Below are 13,833 nucleotides of genomic sequence, written 5' to 3'. Positions count from 1 at the left end.
CAGAATACACAGTGCATCACAGTTGTAGGGCTATTTTGACAGCAAAAGGGGGACCAACACAATATTAGGATCATAATGTTATGCCTCATCGGTGTATCTTAAAACATAACTAAATTTAGTAACAGTGTAATTGTGTTTGTCTTGCCTTTCACTTGAGAGCTTCTTTGCTGGTGGTGAGCTGACAGGTTTAGAGTTAATCGAGTCCCTTCTGAAGAAACAGTATGTATTAGATTACTCCTAACCAACATCATCTGTTGCAAGCAGCTGAAATAACCAAACCAGTACCCAAACCAGTACCCAAAGAGCAAAAGGCTAATCCTATACCTCTCAGGTTTTACTTCACTTGATTGTTGTTTCTGGACATTTTTAGAATCAGTGGATTCTTTTCTAGAGAGACAAAAAGAGAAAAAAATACTGAAATTGGGTTTCTTTACCAGTAAAAACCTGAAATTGAAGATCTTTATAAAGAAATAATTTAATCCACATGTCACACTTGTTTTAATCTAATTTAAACAAAATACACTGTTGCTTGAAATTAGTGAACTAATTTCAACAACCTTGTCTGCTTTAAACAGCTGACAATTACTAAACCAGTAGCCAAAAAGCAAGAGGGTAATACTATACCTCTGAGGTTTTAAATCACTTGATTGTAGTTTCTGGACAGATTTATGATCAGTTGAGTTTATCCTGAAGAAAGAGAAGTGGTTTATTGTCCAGTAAAATTTCAAAATAATTTAATTAATTAGTTAATTTAATCCCAATACGGGTGGCACAGTGGCTAAGTGGGTAGCACTGTCGCCTCACACCAAGAAGGTCCTGGGTTCGATCCCCAGTTGGGGCGGTCCAGGTCCTTTCTGTGTGGAGTTTGCATGTTCTCCCCGTGTCTGCGTGGGTTTACTCCGGGTGCTCCGGTTTCCTCCCACAGTCCAAAGACATGCAAGTGAGGTGAATTGGAGACACTAAATTGTCCATGACTGTGTTTGATATAAACTTTGTGAACTGATAAACCTTGTGTAATGAAAAAACATGGCGTTAAAATCCTAATAAACAAACAATCCCAATGCAATATTTTAATTGTAATCCCTGATCAGACCTTTCCCTCTTGGAATCATTGCTTTGTTTTTTAGTAGACGGCAGCTTGCAATCTGTTGAGTCCTTTCTGTAAAAAATGAGAAAACATTTTATACAATTAATTTACTCAGAAAAATAATGTCGAGCAAACTTCACAACCAACTACCTAAAGTACCCAAATGAATCCATGCACTGATGCTGCCCTCTTTCTTTAATTGAAAATAATACACATTTATTTCCAACCTCTCTTTCTTTACGTCTGTAATGTGCTTTTTTGATGCTTTACTACTGTCCCCCAGATTTCTGATGACAAAGAAGCATTATTTCAGCATTTTGAAGTAGAATAAACATTTATCATCACTACATCCATTCTCAAACAAAATAAACAAAACACACTTCATACCAGCCCTGGTGAAAAAAAAGTATACTTAAGTATACTAATCTTCAATATGCTAAAGTGCACTAAAGTGTATTATTGTCACACTAATGATCAATACACTTAAAGAGTGCTAAAATGGAACAACTATTTTTGTACTCAATATACTTTAGTTGTACAAAATAATACAAAAGCTCAACTTTAATTGTATTAAGTGTACCAAACTGTACTAAATTGAGACTATTTTAAGTATATTTAATTCAACTTAAGTATACTACTGCATGAGTATTTAATTCCATGTTTCACATACACTTAAAGTGAAATTGAAGCACACTTAATCAGTATTTCAAGTGCACTTAGAGTACAATAAAAATATATATAAAAATACTTTAAATACATTTATTTTAGAGTAAAAATGTACTTCCACTTCCTGTCTTTCTAGACCTGATTCTTTGTAGTTCATAGCAAAACTTCACAGCCATGCACTGACCTCTGAACTGTAACCATCAACCATTAGGGATCGTTATTTTTTTTATGTTTTGAGGTGGTGTTGAGACTTTTAGCAGACTCGAGGTTTGAACGCATGACTTTGACATGGTCAGTTCTTATGTGTTATGCTGCACCACCGCAGCGCTATAAACACAGGTGTAGTAATACCTACCTTGTGGATTCCTTATGACTTGACATGTAAAGATGTTTGTTGTTAATGCTTTATTGTGAGTTCTAGTCCCTTTACAATACACTTGGAATGCAAGTACGCTCAATGAATATTTATGTAGTGAATTCTTTGCAAGTATAATTACAACATCATGTGAAATCCATTCATTACATGCAAAGTAAAAATACATAACATAGTATTAAAAAGTACCTGAATATGTCCTTTAATATGATTAATTTATTTTCCATATTAGAATTAAAGAATGCTGAAATATTTTTAAAATTATTATATTTTAAAATAACAAAAATACTATAAATGTTTAACTATTGTACCAATAAGTAACTTCATGTTAAAAAATACAAATTGTTTAACATTCTTTGCAAAAATATACCAAACATCTATTATGAAAACAAGTATTTGAGAAGTTAAATTTAATGAAACTTAATTTTAACTAAAAGTATACTTCATGGTAATGTATTTATTAAAAGTATCATTATAAGTATACCTACATAAGGTTGGTATTACTACATACTGTATGTCATTACAGTGCTCATAAATAAATATACTGATAAATATATTGCTAGAATCAGGTTTAGAAAGACAGAAAGTGGAAGTATAGTTTTACTCTAAAATAAATATATTTAAAGTTTTTTTATAATATATATTTTAATGTACTCCAAGTGCACTTGGGATACTGATTGTGCAGTTGTGAAGTGTGCTTTAATTTCACTTTAAGTGTATGTGAAACATGGAGTTAAATACACATTATTACAAATACACATTCAATTTAGTACAGTTTAGAGAATAAAATTAAAGTTGATCTTTTGTATTATTTTTGTACAATTAAAGTATAATTAGCACTCTTTAAGTGTATTGATCATTAGCGTGTCAATAATACACTTTAGTGCACTGTAGCATACTGAAGATTAGTATACTTAAATTCACCATGGAAGTAACTTAAAAAAATGCACTTAATTAAACCTTTGTATAATGTATTAAAAGTGTACTTTAAGTGAATTACTACAGCAGTTGTTTAATATACTTTGCAAAAATATACTAAACATGTATTTGAAAACAAGTATATGAGAGTTATATTAAATTAAATAAAACTTAAATTTAACTAAAAGTATATTTCATGGTAATGTATTTATACTTTTTGATAAGTTTTGAAAAGTATGATAAAAGTTTACGTATGACAATATATTTTTAACGTGTTTGAAATAAGTACAGACATTTGCTAGTTTATTTATAGTATACTTAGACAAATCTTAGTATATTTTAAGTACATTTAAGTACACTTTTTTTCACTGGGGGGGGGGGGGGGTACTAGTTCGTATTAGTAGACAATACGGTAAGGGTTATTACATTAACTACTCAAAAAACTACTCAGTCACATGCTGCAGACCTGTCTTCCTTGTGTTCAGATATCTGCTGCTGTTTCACTCGTTTTACAGCTGCTGTGTCTTTTCTGTCATTTTTATTGGGCAAATAGAAATTATGCTGTTAAACAAAATATGGATCCTATTTGTCTTTCAGACATGCTGATTCACTTAATTCACTCCTGACCTTTCTTTTTCCTTTTCTATTTGTTTGTCTTTGTCTTTCTTCATATCTAATGATGGACGTTTTCCAGACATGGGTGGATGAAGATGGAAAGGAAGAGGAGGAAGAGGTGCATTAGGATCCACAATCACCTTCCTGTACAACAAAATTAATTATTGATAAAAATACAGTCACTGGAAACCACTAAAAGTCATTCAGGTTTATTACTGCTGCAAGAAAAATGAATCTGACCAATATTTATTTGGTAAATATTGCAATGTGCAATAATATGGTGCTGGTGAGTCCTTATGATAAAGTAGACCAGGGAGGCAAGCAATAACAGCCTGAAAGCTGTAATATGAAATAAATAAAACATCTGTTCTTATAAATAAGAAAAAAAAATACAACCTAGCTTACAATATACATTTTTTTACTGTGATTATTATGGTAAGTTGGGTACACCACCTTACATAAACCTGATTTATTATTTTAGGAATAGTTCTGCTGCTTTGTACAAAACCTATTTCAGGCAAAGTTGAGAAATTATCTAAAGAGATTCTCTCTAACCCTTTTTATGACAAATGTATAAAGAACATATGTTTTATATTTTATTTTATTAATACCTGCTACAAAGCTGGGACAGAGGTGAAACTGTCATGCTTCTGTGCTCTGGCATACTTTGGAAAAACATTGTCACTTCACACAGTCCGTCACAGCATCAAGAAATGCAGCCTTAAACTCTCTACTCTAATTTCCCAGGAAGTCTATAGTTATATCAGCAAGACAATAGCAGACACTACAACAGTGTGGATTTATAGACACAGAGTACGTGTGCTCGACTGGCCTGCCTGCTGTCCAGATCTGTCTCCTATCACAAATGGTTAATCATGAACATGAGAATTATGCTATGGCAATCATTGTCTGTTGAGTTCTGTATTAAGCAAGAATGAACAAAAATTCCAAGAATGGCCATCAATTCGTTTTCAAAGTTCCCAGTGGATTCAAAAAATGTAATTAATAGGAATGGTGAAGTAACAGTGGTAAATAATTCTGTCCAAACTGTTTTTTAGTGTGTTGCTGGCATCAAATTCTAAATTTGTTAATATATATATACACCGACCAGGCATAACATGACCACTGACAGGTTAGGTGAATAACACTGATTATCTCTTCATCATGGCACCTGTTAGTGGGTGGGATATATTAGGCAGCAAGTGAACATTTTATCCTCAAAGCTGAAGTGTTAGAAGCAGGAAAAATGAGCAAGCCTAAGGATTCGAGCGAGTTTGGGCCACGTGTTCTCTCTTTAGGCATTCTGTTACACATAAAGGGCCCAAATTGTGGTGGCTAGACGACTGGGTCAGATCATTTCCAAAACTGCAGCTCTTGTGGGGTGTTCCCGGTCTGCAGTGGTCAGTATCTATCAAAAGTGGTCCAAGGAAGGAACAGTGGTAAACCGGTGACAGGGTCATGGGCGGCCAAAGCTCATTGATGCACGTGGGGAGCGAAGGCTGGCCTGTGTGGTCCGATCCAACAGATGAGCTACTGTAGCTCAGATTGCTGGAGAAGTTAATGCTGGTTCTGATAGAAAGATGTTAGAATACACAGTGCATCACAGTTGTAGGGCTGTTTTGGCAGCAAAAGGGGGACCAACACAATATTAGGAGGGTGGTCATAATGTTATGCCTAATCGGTGTATGATACATTTAAGTCACTTAAAACATTAAAATCTTTTCTTTCTTCTTTTGTCATTTAAATAATGTTCAGGAGAATTAACGTCCCAATCCCAAATAATTGTTCGCTTATTGAAGACTAATTCTAAGGAATGTATGAAGTACAAACGTAAAAATCAATTGTAAGTAATTTACTCCTGACCTCTCTTTGTCCTTTTCTTTGTCCTTTTCTTTGACTTTGTCTTTCTTCATATCTAATGAGGGTCGTTTAACAGAAGCAGGTGGATGAAGATGGAGAGGAAAAGACGATGAAGAAACATCAGGATCTTTAGTCTCCTTTCTAAACAACAAAATAAACTAAAATAAACAAGTTCCAATTGCATAATCTACAAAATCCACTGCAAACCACAAACTTTAGGTTTAATTCAGTCCGGTTTAGTTTAGATTTAGCATAGGGTTTTGTGAATTTTACTTTGATCAGCATGTGAGATATAAACTGTACTATTGAGTTGTGAACTACACGTTGAGGCATAACATTATGACCACCTTCCTAATATTGTGTTGGTCTTCCTTTTGCTGCCCCATATGCAACAAAACTGTGATGCTCTGTGTATTCTGACACCTTTCTATCAGAACCAGCATTAACTTCTTCAGCAATCTGAGCTACAGTAGCTCGTCTGTTGGATCGGACCACACGGGCCAGCCTTCGCTCCCCAAGTGCATCAATGTGCCTTGGCCGCCCATGACCCTGTCACCGGTTTACCACTGTTCCTTCCTTGGACCACTTTTGATAGATACTGACCAATGCAGACCGGGAACACCCCACAAGAGCTGCAGTTTTGGAGATGCTCTGACCCAGTCGTCTAGCCATCACAATTTGGCCCTTGTCAAACTCACTCAAGGCTTGCCCATTTTCCTGCTTCTAACACATCAGTTTTAAGGATAAAATGTTCACCTGCTGCCTAATATATCCAACCTACTAACAGGTGCCGTGATGAAGAGATAATCAGTGTTATTCACTTCACCTGTCAGTGGTCATAATGTTATGCCTGGTCGGTGTATATGACAGTAAAATCAAGTCGAATACAAGATTTTGCGATAGACCAAACATGTAAGCAATAGTAGTTTGAACAAAATAAAAATTAAAACAACTGTTCTAATAAGTATAGAAACAACTAAAAACAGCTACATTAGTCTGATTTATTATTTTTGGAAACAGATTTTGTTATGTAATAAGATTAAGGAGTTCTGATGTGTTTCAGTATTTATTCTAATAACTTGATAAAGACAAATAGTAATGAACTGTGAGTAAAAACAATAGTAAAATTAACAGTATAAAACCTTTAAGCCAAAAACTAACACTGTATGTACCAAATGTGTTTCTCAAGGTCAAAACAGTAGAAACACGAGATCTGCTACAACCAAATTCCTGACCAAAGGGTGCACACCCATGCCCTCTGACCAATGATATTTACAGTGCTTTATTTATTAGGCTTCAACACTCTTACATGTTAAGAGCCTTGCTATAAATAAAAAAAAAATACTTATTAATATGTTACAAAATATAGAACCCTAAGAAAAAGATACACTGTAAAGAGCTTCACAACAGACAATTATTGATTGATTATTGTGGACATTGAGATGTCTTCACCGAAATGATTAAACCAAGCCCAGAGCAGAGTATTTACATTTACAGACACTTTTATCCAAAGCGACTTGCAGTACTGTGACAGTATACAGTCTGAGCAATTGAGGGTTAAGGGTCTTGCTCAAGGGCCCAACAGTGGCAACCTGGCAGTGGTGGGGCTTGAACCGGCAACTTTTCGATTACTAGTCCAGTACCTTAACCGCTAGGCTACAGAGTAGATTACCAAAATGAATTACTTCTAAGAATTAAGTAAGAATGTTACATAAATACAAAGCCAAAATAACAGGGCTGCATTTTTTAAATACATTATTAGCTTCTTACTTTATTCATGTTGCTTGTATTAATTATAAAATGTAATTAAATTGTTTCATTTTAGGGCGGCACGGTGGCTCAGTGGGTAGCACTGTTGCCTCCCGGGTTCGATCCCCAGGTGGGGCGGTCCGGGTCCTTTCTGTGTGTAGTTTGCATGTTCTCCCCGTGTCTGCGTGGGTTTCCTCCGGGAGCTCCGCTTTCCTCCCACAGTCCAAAAACATGCAGTCAGGTTAATTGGAGATACTGAATTGCCCTATAAGTCAGTGGGTGTGTAAATGTGTGTGTGTATGTGTCTGCCCTGCGATGGACTGGCACAATGTCCAGGGTGTTACTGTGTGCCTTGCGCTCTTTGAAAAGCTGGGATAGGCTCCAGAATCCGCTCGCGACCCTGATTGAATAAGCGGTTAAGAACGTGAGTAAGTGAGTGTATCTTTTTACTGTGAATTATAAAAACCTTATTTCTATGACACTGACAAAATAAGACTGACCTTTTCGAAGGTTACAAATCGATTTAAAGTACTAGAGAATTGTGGTTGTTAAAGATTTAAATACAAAGACTCCAAAAGACTCCGCTCCAAAAGACTTCCTAACATTTCATTGATGCTAGTGTAGATAAAAATAAAATACGTGTTACAGAAAGCCTAAGGAGAGAATTTTAATAATATCAGACGAGGACTGCTAAAAATAGATACACCATGGTCAATAATTAAACACATCCTGCAAAATGATGTACACATATGTACCAGAAGGTAATGATTAATGTTTTTGCATGTGAAGTTGGCCCAAGTTGTTAGATAATAGTATATCATTCCAGACGAGCCCTGACCTTTGTTTCTTCATCTCTGAAGCAGATGGTTTCTCAGGAGGAGGAGAATACAGGTGTAGAGGTGAAGGTAAAGCTGGGGCATTTGGATCTGGAGTCTTTTTCCTACATGCAAAAATATATAGTATGATTCTGTTATGTAATATTGCTATTGAGTAATAAAAACAGACATAACCAACTTATAGTATTATTGTTGTATATAACTGTTAAGGTTAATGATACATTTATATGTAATACAAATCAAATACAGACATCAATCTCTGACAGCATGCAGAACCATCTGACCTCTCTTTATGTGCCTCTATTGATGGCCTTTTAGCAGGAGGAGAGGAATGATGAGAGTCAGAATGTTGGGCTGGGGTAGGAGTTGTTTTTGGTGGTGCCTCCTTCCTAAAAATAAGTGTTACTTTTTATAAAGAGTAAACAAAATAGGCCCCACATCAGCTATACTGATTAAACCATGCACATTATGCCACCAAACGACTAATGCTGACCTGTCTTTCTTCACTTCAGTCTGGTGTTTCGGAATACGGATGTGAGCAGGAAGAGGACGGTGAAGATGAAGAGGGAAAGGAGGAGTCTGAGGAACAGGTACTTCTTGCCTGTGTAATTAATTTTGTGTTCAACACCTCAAAAACACACATTGAGACCCTAACTGGACTAATAAAAAGGATGTAACTGCGTCAAGGTCTCCTTAAACATATCATTCAAACCATAAAAAATATTCATGTGGAATAATAGATATTAGGTGTTTGTATCTGAGTCTCTATTTAAATGGAAGATTTTAATTCTGTGCTGTGCAACAATCAGCCACCCAAGAGGACTCAACTATTTATACCTAATACATTAATCCTGCATTTCCAATTATAATTGAAGTTAACATGCTGTCACACCACAGCTGATATTCTCGAACTTGTTGGTTCAAAACAGCTCTGCCATCCGGCAAGCTGGGCGCCTACATGATTGGCTGTCGTTCAAGGGGGGTGGCGGAGGGAATTCCTCATAACTGATGCAATTACCTCTGCTGGCTGATGGATGGCGTCTGCACAGAGACGAAGGATAATGAGGATCATGGTGTGGCTCTACTTACACCAAGCTGATCCACATATGAACTTGCCTCGTGCAGGTGAAAAGATGCAGTTGGCTACTGCACACGTGTCTGAGGGGGCATGTGTACGTCACAGCTCAGCAAAATGTTATCGGGTAATTGAATATATTGGATTTTTTTTTTTTACATGGTTAATTCATGTGTCTTGATTATGAATAAGTTTATGCAAACGTTTGGACACCACTGATCAAATGCCATGAGAAGAAGTTCCATTCTCTACATGGAACTCAATTCTGCACATGGTGCACCAAAATGCTATATTTGTCCCAGAATGTTTCCTGTAGAGGATGTCATAACACATAGACAATAAAAAAACATGGAATTTGACCAGGTGTGTATAAACATTTCCATGACAGCTAGTGTATTCTAGTCATACATGTGTCTGTCAACCACATTAAACCCTGATTGCTGTAACTTGCATTTAAACGCTGTTCAGTTGTTTTTATATAATTCCATTCATCATTTAAAAATACAGAAAATGTGTTTTAACTTTATACTTTTACATATTAAAATAGATGTATTTATTTAAATACACTGATCAGCCATAACATTAAAACCACCTTCTTGTTTCTACACTCACTGTCCATTTTATCGGCTTCACTTACTATATAGGAGCACTTTGTAGTTCTACAATTACTAACCGTAGTCCATCTGTTCCTCTGCATGCTTTGTTAGCCCCCTTTCATGCTGTTCTTCAATGGTCAGGACTCTCCCAGGACCACCACAGAGCAGGTATTATTTGGGTGGTGGGTCATTCTCAGCACTGCAGTGACAATGACATGGTGGTGGTGTGTTAGTGTGTGTTGTGCTGATATGAGTGGATAAAACACAGCAATGCTGATGGAGTTTTTAAACACCTCAATGTCACTGCTGGACTGAGAATAGTCCACCAACCAAAATATATCCAGCCAACAGCACCCTGTAGGCAGCGTCCTGTGACCACTGATGAAGGTCTAGAAGATGACCAACTCAAACAGCAGTAATAGATGAGCGATCGTCTCTGAGTTTACATCTACATGGTGGACCAACTAGGTAGGAGTGTCTAATAGAGTGGACAGTGAGTGGACACGGAATTTAAAAACTCCAGCAGTGCTGCTGTGTCTGATCCACTCATACCAGCACAACACACACTAACACACCACCACCATGTCAGTGTCACTGCAGTGCTGAGAATGATCCACCACCTAAATAATACCTGCTCTGTGGGGGTCCTGACCATTGAAGAACAGGGTGAAAGCAGTCTAAAAAGGTATGCAGAGAAACAGATGGACTACAGTCAGTAATTGTAGAACTTCGAAGTGCTTCTATGTGGTAAGTGGAGCTGATAAAATGGACTGAGTGTAGAAACAAGGAGGTGGTTTAATGATATGGCTGATCGGTGTATACTCTGATAAATAAAGGGCATTCAGTACATAAATAGATCTAAATATTATATGTGTAAATATATGTCACAATTAAATACAAAAAATGCTAAAATTGCATCCATGCATCATGATGAAAGTTCCCTAAAGCAATAAAAATAATAAACACTTGAATAAAAATGGATCAACTAATCATTCCTAAACAGATACCTAACAAGATTTTACAGTCCTCTCAAACTAATAACAGGAGGAGGAGCTGCACCGCAATTCTCTCTGTTCCTACACCACACATCAACTTCTCTGAGCATGTGCACTTGCCCTAACCTTTCTTTCTTTGCTTCCACAGATGGACACTTGGGAGGAGGAGAAGAATGGATGGATGACGGTAAAGAAGAAACTGTGGATTCCAAAACATTCCTCCTAAAGAAAGAATTCATACTTAAAATTCATTATTCAATTTTACTGTTTCACTACTTCAGTAGCTACACATACAGAACATGATCTCACCTGTCTGTTGTATGATTACTGAGGTGTTTCTCTTTTTGGTAATCACTTTCTTGTCTTTCTTTCTTTAGCATGGCTTCTCCTTTTTCTTTTCTGTCTTTATCGGCAGGTTTCAAGTTGGAGTTAAAGCCAGAATTTGGGCTGACAAGACAAACAGGTTAGATTTATAGATAGATACATCTGAAGAGCTGCACCCCAATTCTCTCTGTTCCTACACCACACATCAAATTCTCTGAGCACATGCACTTGCCCTAACCTTTCTTTCTTTGCTTCCACAGATGGACACTTGGGAGGGGGAGAAGAATGGATGGATGAAGGTGAAGAAGAAACTGTGGATTCCAAAACATTCCTCCTAAAGAAAGAATTCATACTCAACTGTCATTACTCAGTTTTACTGTTTCACTAATTCAGTAGCTACACATACAGAACACGATCTCACCTGTCTGTTGTATGATTACTGAGGTGTTTCTCTTTTTGGTAATCACTTTCTTGTCTTTCTTTCTTTAACATGACTTCTCCTTTTCCTTTTCTGTCTTTATCGGCAGGTTTCATGTTAGAGTTAAGGCCAGAGTTTGGGCTGACAAGACAAACAGGTTAGATTTATTAATATATTCTCTTGCTTTATTTTCAGTTCAGACAGCTGATGAAATTTGTATCATAATATACTTTTTTGACGTATTTATTAAGTAATTCCTGAAGATTTTTTGCTTTATAAAAGGCTTACCATGACTCTCTATCTGGTGAAGATCCGCTAGATGATAATGTTTCCTTACAAGCACCACTCCCATTTTTGATCTCCTTTAGTGTTTCAGCCTTTTGAGAATGGCTAGATTCTAACAATTGCAGTATAATACATTATTAGTGTTAGTAATATATCCAGCATAATCTTTATTTCACTAAAACATCTATTCAACAAATAATAAACAGCAAGTACCAAGACCTTACCCAAAAGCCTCTTCCAGTTTTTAATAAGAATTTTAGCAATGGAGACAACATCTTCGTTTGTACAGTGCTTTTTTATTCTGTTGACAGACATACCAATTCTTGTTTCCTGTGTTGAAAATATTTAAAATACAAAGCCATTTATTTACAATGCACTTAATGAGCTATTCTTCAGATACCTTTGGTGATTAAAAAGGGGATAACCTTACCTGAAGCAATTTAAGTGTCATGTTGAAGTTTTGCAATTCTTTCAATAAATCAACAGCACCTTCCTGCAAAACAGACAGACGGGTGAACTTATACTCAGTTGTCTCATATGACCACATTTACAACTGAATGCCTGCAACACACTCAAAAAAGATGGGACAGAATCATGTTTGCCACTGTTACATAACCTTTTTTTAATCAGCTGATAACTGAGGATAGTATTTGTTGCAGTTTTGCAAGTGGAATTTTTGCCTGCTAAATAGTCTGTGATTGCCATTGTCTTGATATGATGATGATAGTCTTCATAATGCTTAATACATTGTAAATAGTATACAGATCTGTACCGCAGACAGTTTAAAACACTGATGCTCGCCTACAAAGCCAAAAATGGACCAGCCCCAAGCTACCTTCAAGGTCTAATCAAACCTCGCTCTGTACCACGCAACCTCCGTGCCACTATTCTCGCTCGCCTTGATCCTCCACCCAGAACTCGAGGAAGACGAGCATCAAGGCTCTTCTCTGTACTTGCACCCAAGTGGTGAAACGAACTTCCCTTGTCTGTCCGAACATCTGAGTCTCTTGCTGTCTTTAAAAAACTTTAAAAACCTTCATCACCTCTTTACTAAGCACTTAAGCTGACTTGTTCTAACACTCTTATTTATTTCTTGAAGAAAAAAAAACTTACTAACACTAACTTTGGTTCTAACAGAGTTTGAATAGATTTGTGTTCTTGGACTGTTGTTTACTTAAACTAGAGTAAGGTAATGTTTACTATGGAAGAACTTCTGTAAGTCACTCTGGATAAGAGCGTCTGCTAAATGCCGAAAATGTAAATGTACAGATGCATGTCCCAGAAATGGGGGTGATAGTTAAACTCCCAATAATTGTGGCATGTGCAAAAGGTATAGCATATTCAACATTTTACTATTTTATTTTATATTATTGTTAGGTAAATAATTCATACAAATTTAGTATTTTCATTCATTAAAAAAGATAAATTTCCACAACTGAAAATGCTCTCAACTGAGAGGACTGCTAATAGCTCTACTAAAGAAGGACCTTTGTAACAACAGCAACAACAACAAATGTAAAAGCTAATTCCTGTTTCACAGCTGCAGTCTTGTGTGTTGTACAGCAGATTAAGTATTAGTAACAGCTGTATGCTAGTCCTTCACTGCACACCTGTTCAATATGTGCGCCTTTTGGACTAGTGCACCTCCAACAGTGACCCAGAACTATAACAGTATTACAGTAACAGCAATATGCACATGCATTAGACATATCCAAAACAAACAAAGATCTACACAATAACAAACATTTACTAGAAACCTGTGGAATTGGTGCAAGAAACAAACAAACGAGGTAAAGCAGGCCGTAAAGTAAACAGCTCACCATGTTATTTTTAGACACCATCTTGTCTAGCTTTTTGGCGATCCGTATCAGGTCCTCTTCCCGCGTCATTGTGTACGCATGAGTATAAGAGGATACAGTGAGGTAAATCTTGTACTTCCAGTATAAGAGTAAACAGAGTCTCAACAGTTTTATGTACACAATGCAAGTGTATGCAATGTATGAAGTTTGGTTCGCACTTGAGTTTGTTTCTGCACC

At 36.4% G+C, this 13,833-nt stretch overlaps 1 protein-coding gene and 1 long non-coding RNA gene across 6 annotated transcripts in view; one reads left to right on the top strand and one right to left on the bottom strand.

Annotated features, from left to right (window-relative positions):
- The window catches only part of LOC134309913 (uncharacterized), a 25,501-nt gene extending 21,659 nt beyond the window's left edge, over positions 1-3,842 (top strand). The window contains exon 4 of the long non-coding RNA XR_010011237.1: positions 3,739-3,842. This is a non-coding gene — a long non-coding RNA (uncharacterized LOC134309913). The remainder of the gene's footprint in view (positions 1-3,738) is intronic.
- The window catches only part of tcea3 (transcription elongation factor A (SII), 3), a 20,493-nt gene extending 6,660 nt beyond the window's left edge, over positions 1-13,833 (bottom strand). Inside the window, exons 1-19 of one of the 5 annotated variants that reach the window (XM_062991345.1) lie at positions 13,618-13,833; positions 12,228-12,290; positions 12,022-12,127; positions 11,801-11,909; positions 11,516-11,653; positions 11,333-11,428; positions 11,080-11,217; positions 10,897-10,992; positions 8,598-8,705; positions 8,389-8,493; positions 8,107-8,208; positions 5,523-5,660; positions 3,672-3,803; positions 3,511-3,573; positions 1,315-1,374; positions 1,094-1,159; positions 625-687; positions 325-387; positions 146-208 (exon numbers count right to left, since the gene is read on the bottom strand). In XM_062991345.1, the coding sequence (XP_062847415.1) occupies positions 146-208; positions 325-387; positions 625-687; positions 1,094-1,159; positions 1,315-1,374; positions 3,511-3,573; positions 3,672-3,803; positions 5,523-5,660; positions 8,107-8,208; positions 8,389-8,493; positions 8,598-8,705; positions 10,897-10,992; positions 11,080-11,217; positions 11,333-11,428; positions 11,516-11,653; positions 11,801-11,909; positions 12,022-12,127; positions 12,228-12,290; positions 13,618-13,686 (1,778 nt within the window). In that variant the 5' untranslated portion in view covers positions 13,687-13,833. The remainder of the gene's footprint in view (positions 1-145; positions 209-324; positions 388-624; positions 688-1,093; positions 1,160-1,314; positions 1,375-3,510; positions 3,574-3,671; positions 3,804-5,522; positions 5,661-8,106; positions 8,209-8,388; positions 8,494-8,597; positions 8,706-10,896; positions 10,993-11,079; positions 11,218-11,332; positions 11,429-11,515; positions 11,654-11,800; positions 11,910-12,021; positions 12,128-12,227; positions 12,291-13,617) is intronic. The other 4 variants (XM_062991346.1, XM_062991348.1, XM_062991347.1 and 1 more) reach the window with 4 other exon arrangements.

The sequence above is a fragment of the Trichomycterus rosablanca genome, chromosome 3, assembly GCF_030014385.1.
Source record: "Trichomycterus rosablanca isolate fTriRos1 chromosome 3, fTriRos1.hap1, whole genome shotgun sequence".
NCBI classification, from domain to species: domain Eukaryota; kingdom Metazoa; phylum Chordata; class Actinopteri; order Siluriformes; family Trichomycteridae; genus Trichomycterus; species Trichomycterus rosablanca.
Note: the sequence above shows the minus strand (reverse complement) of the source record. Positions and strands in the feature narration are given on the sequence as shown.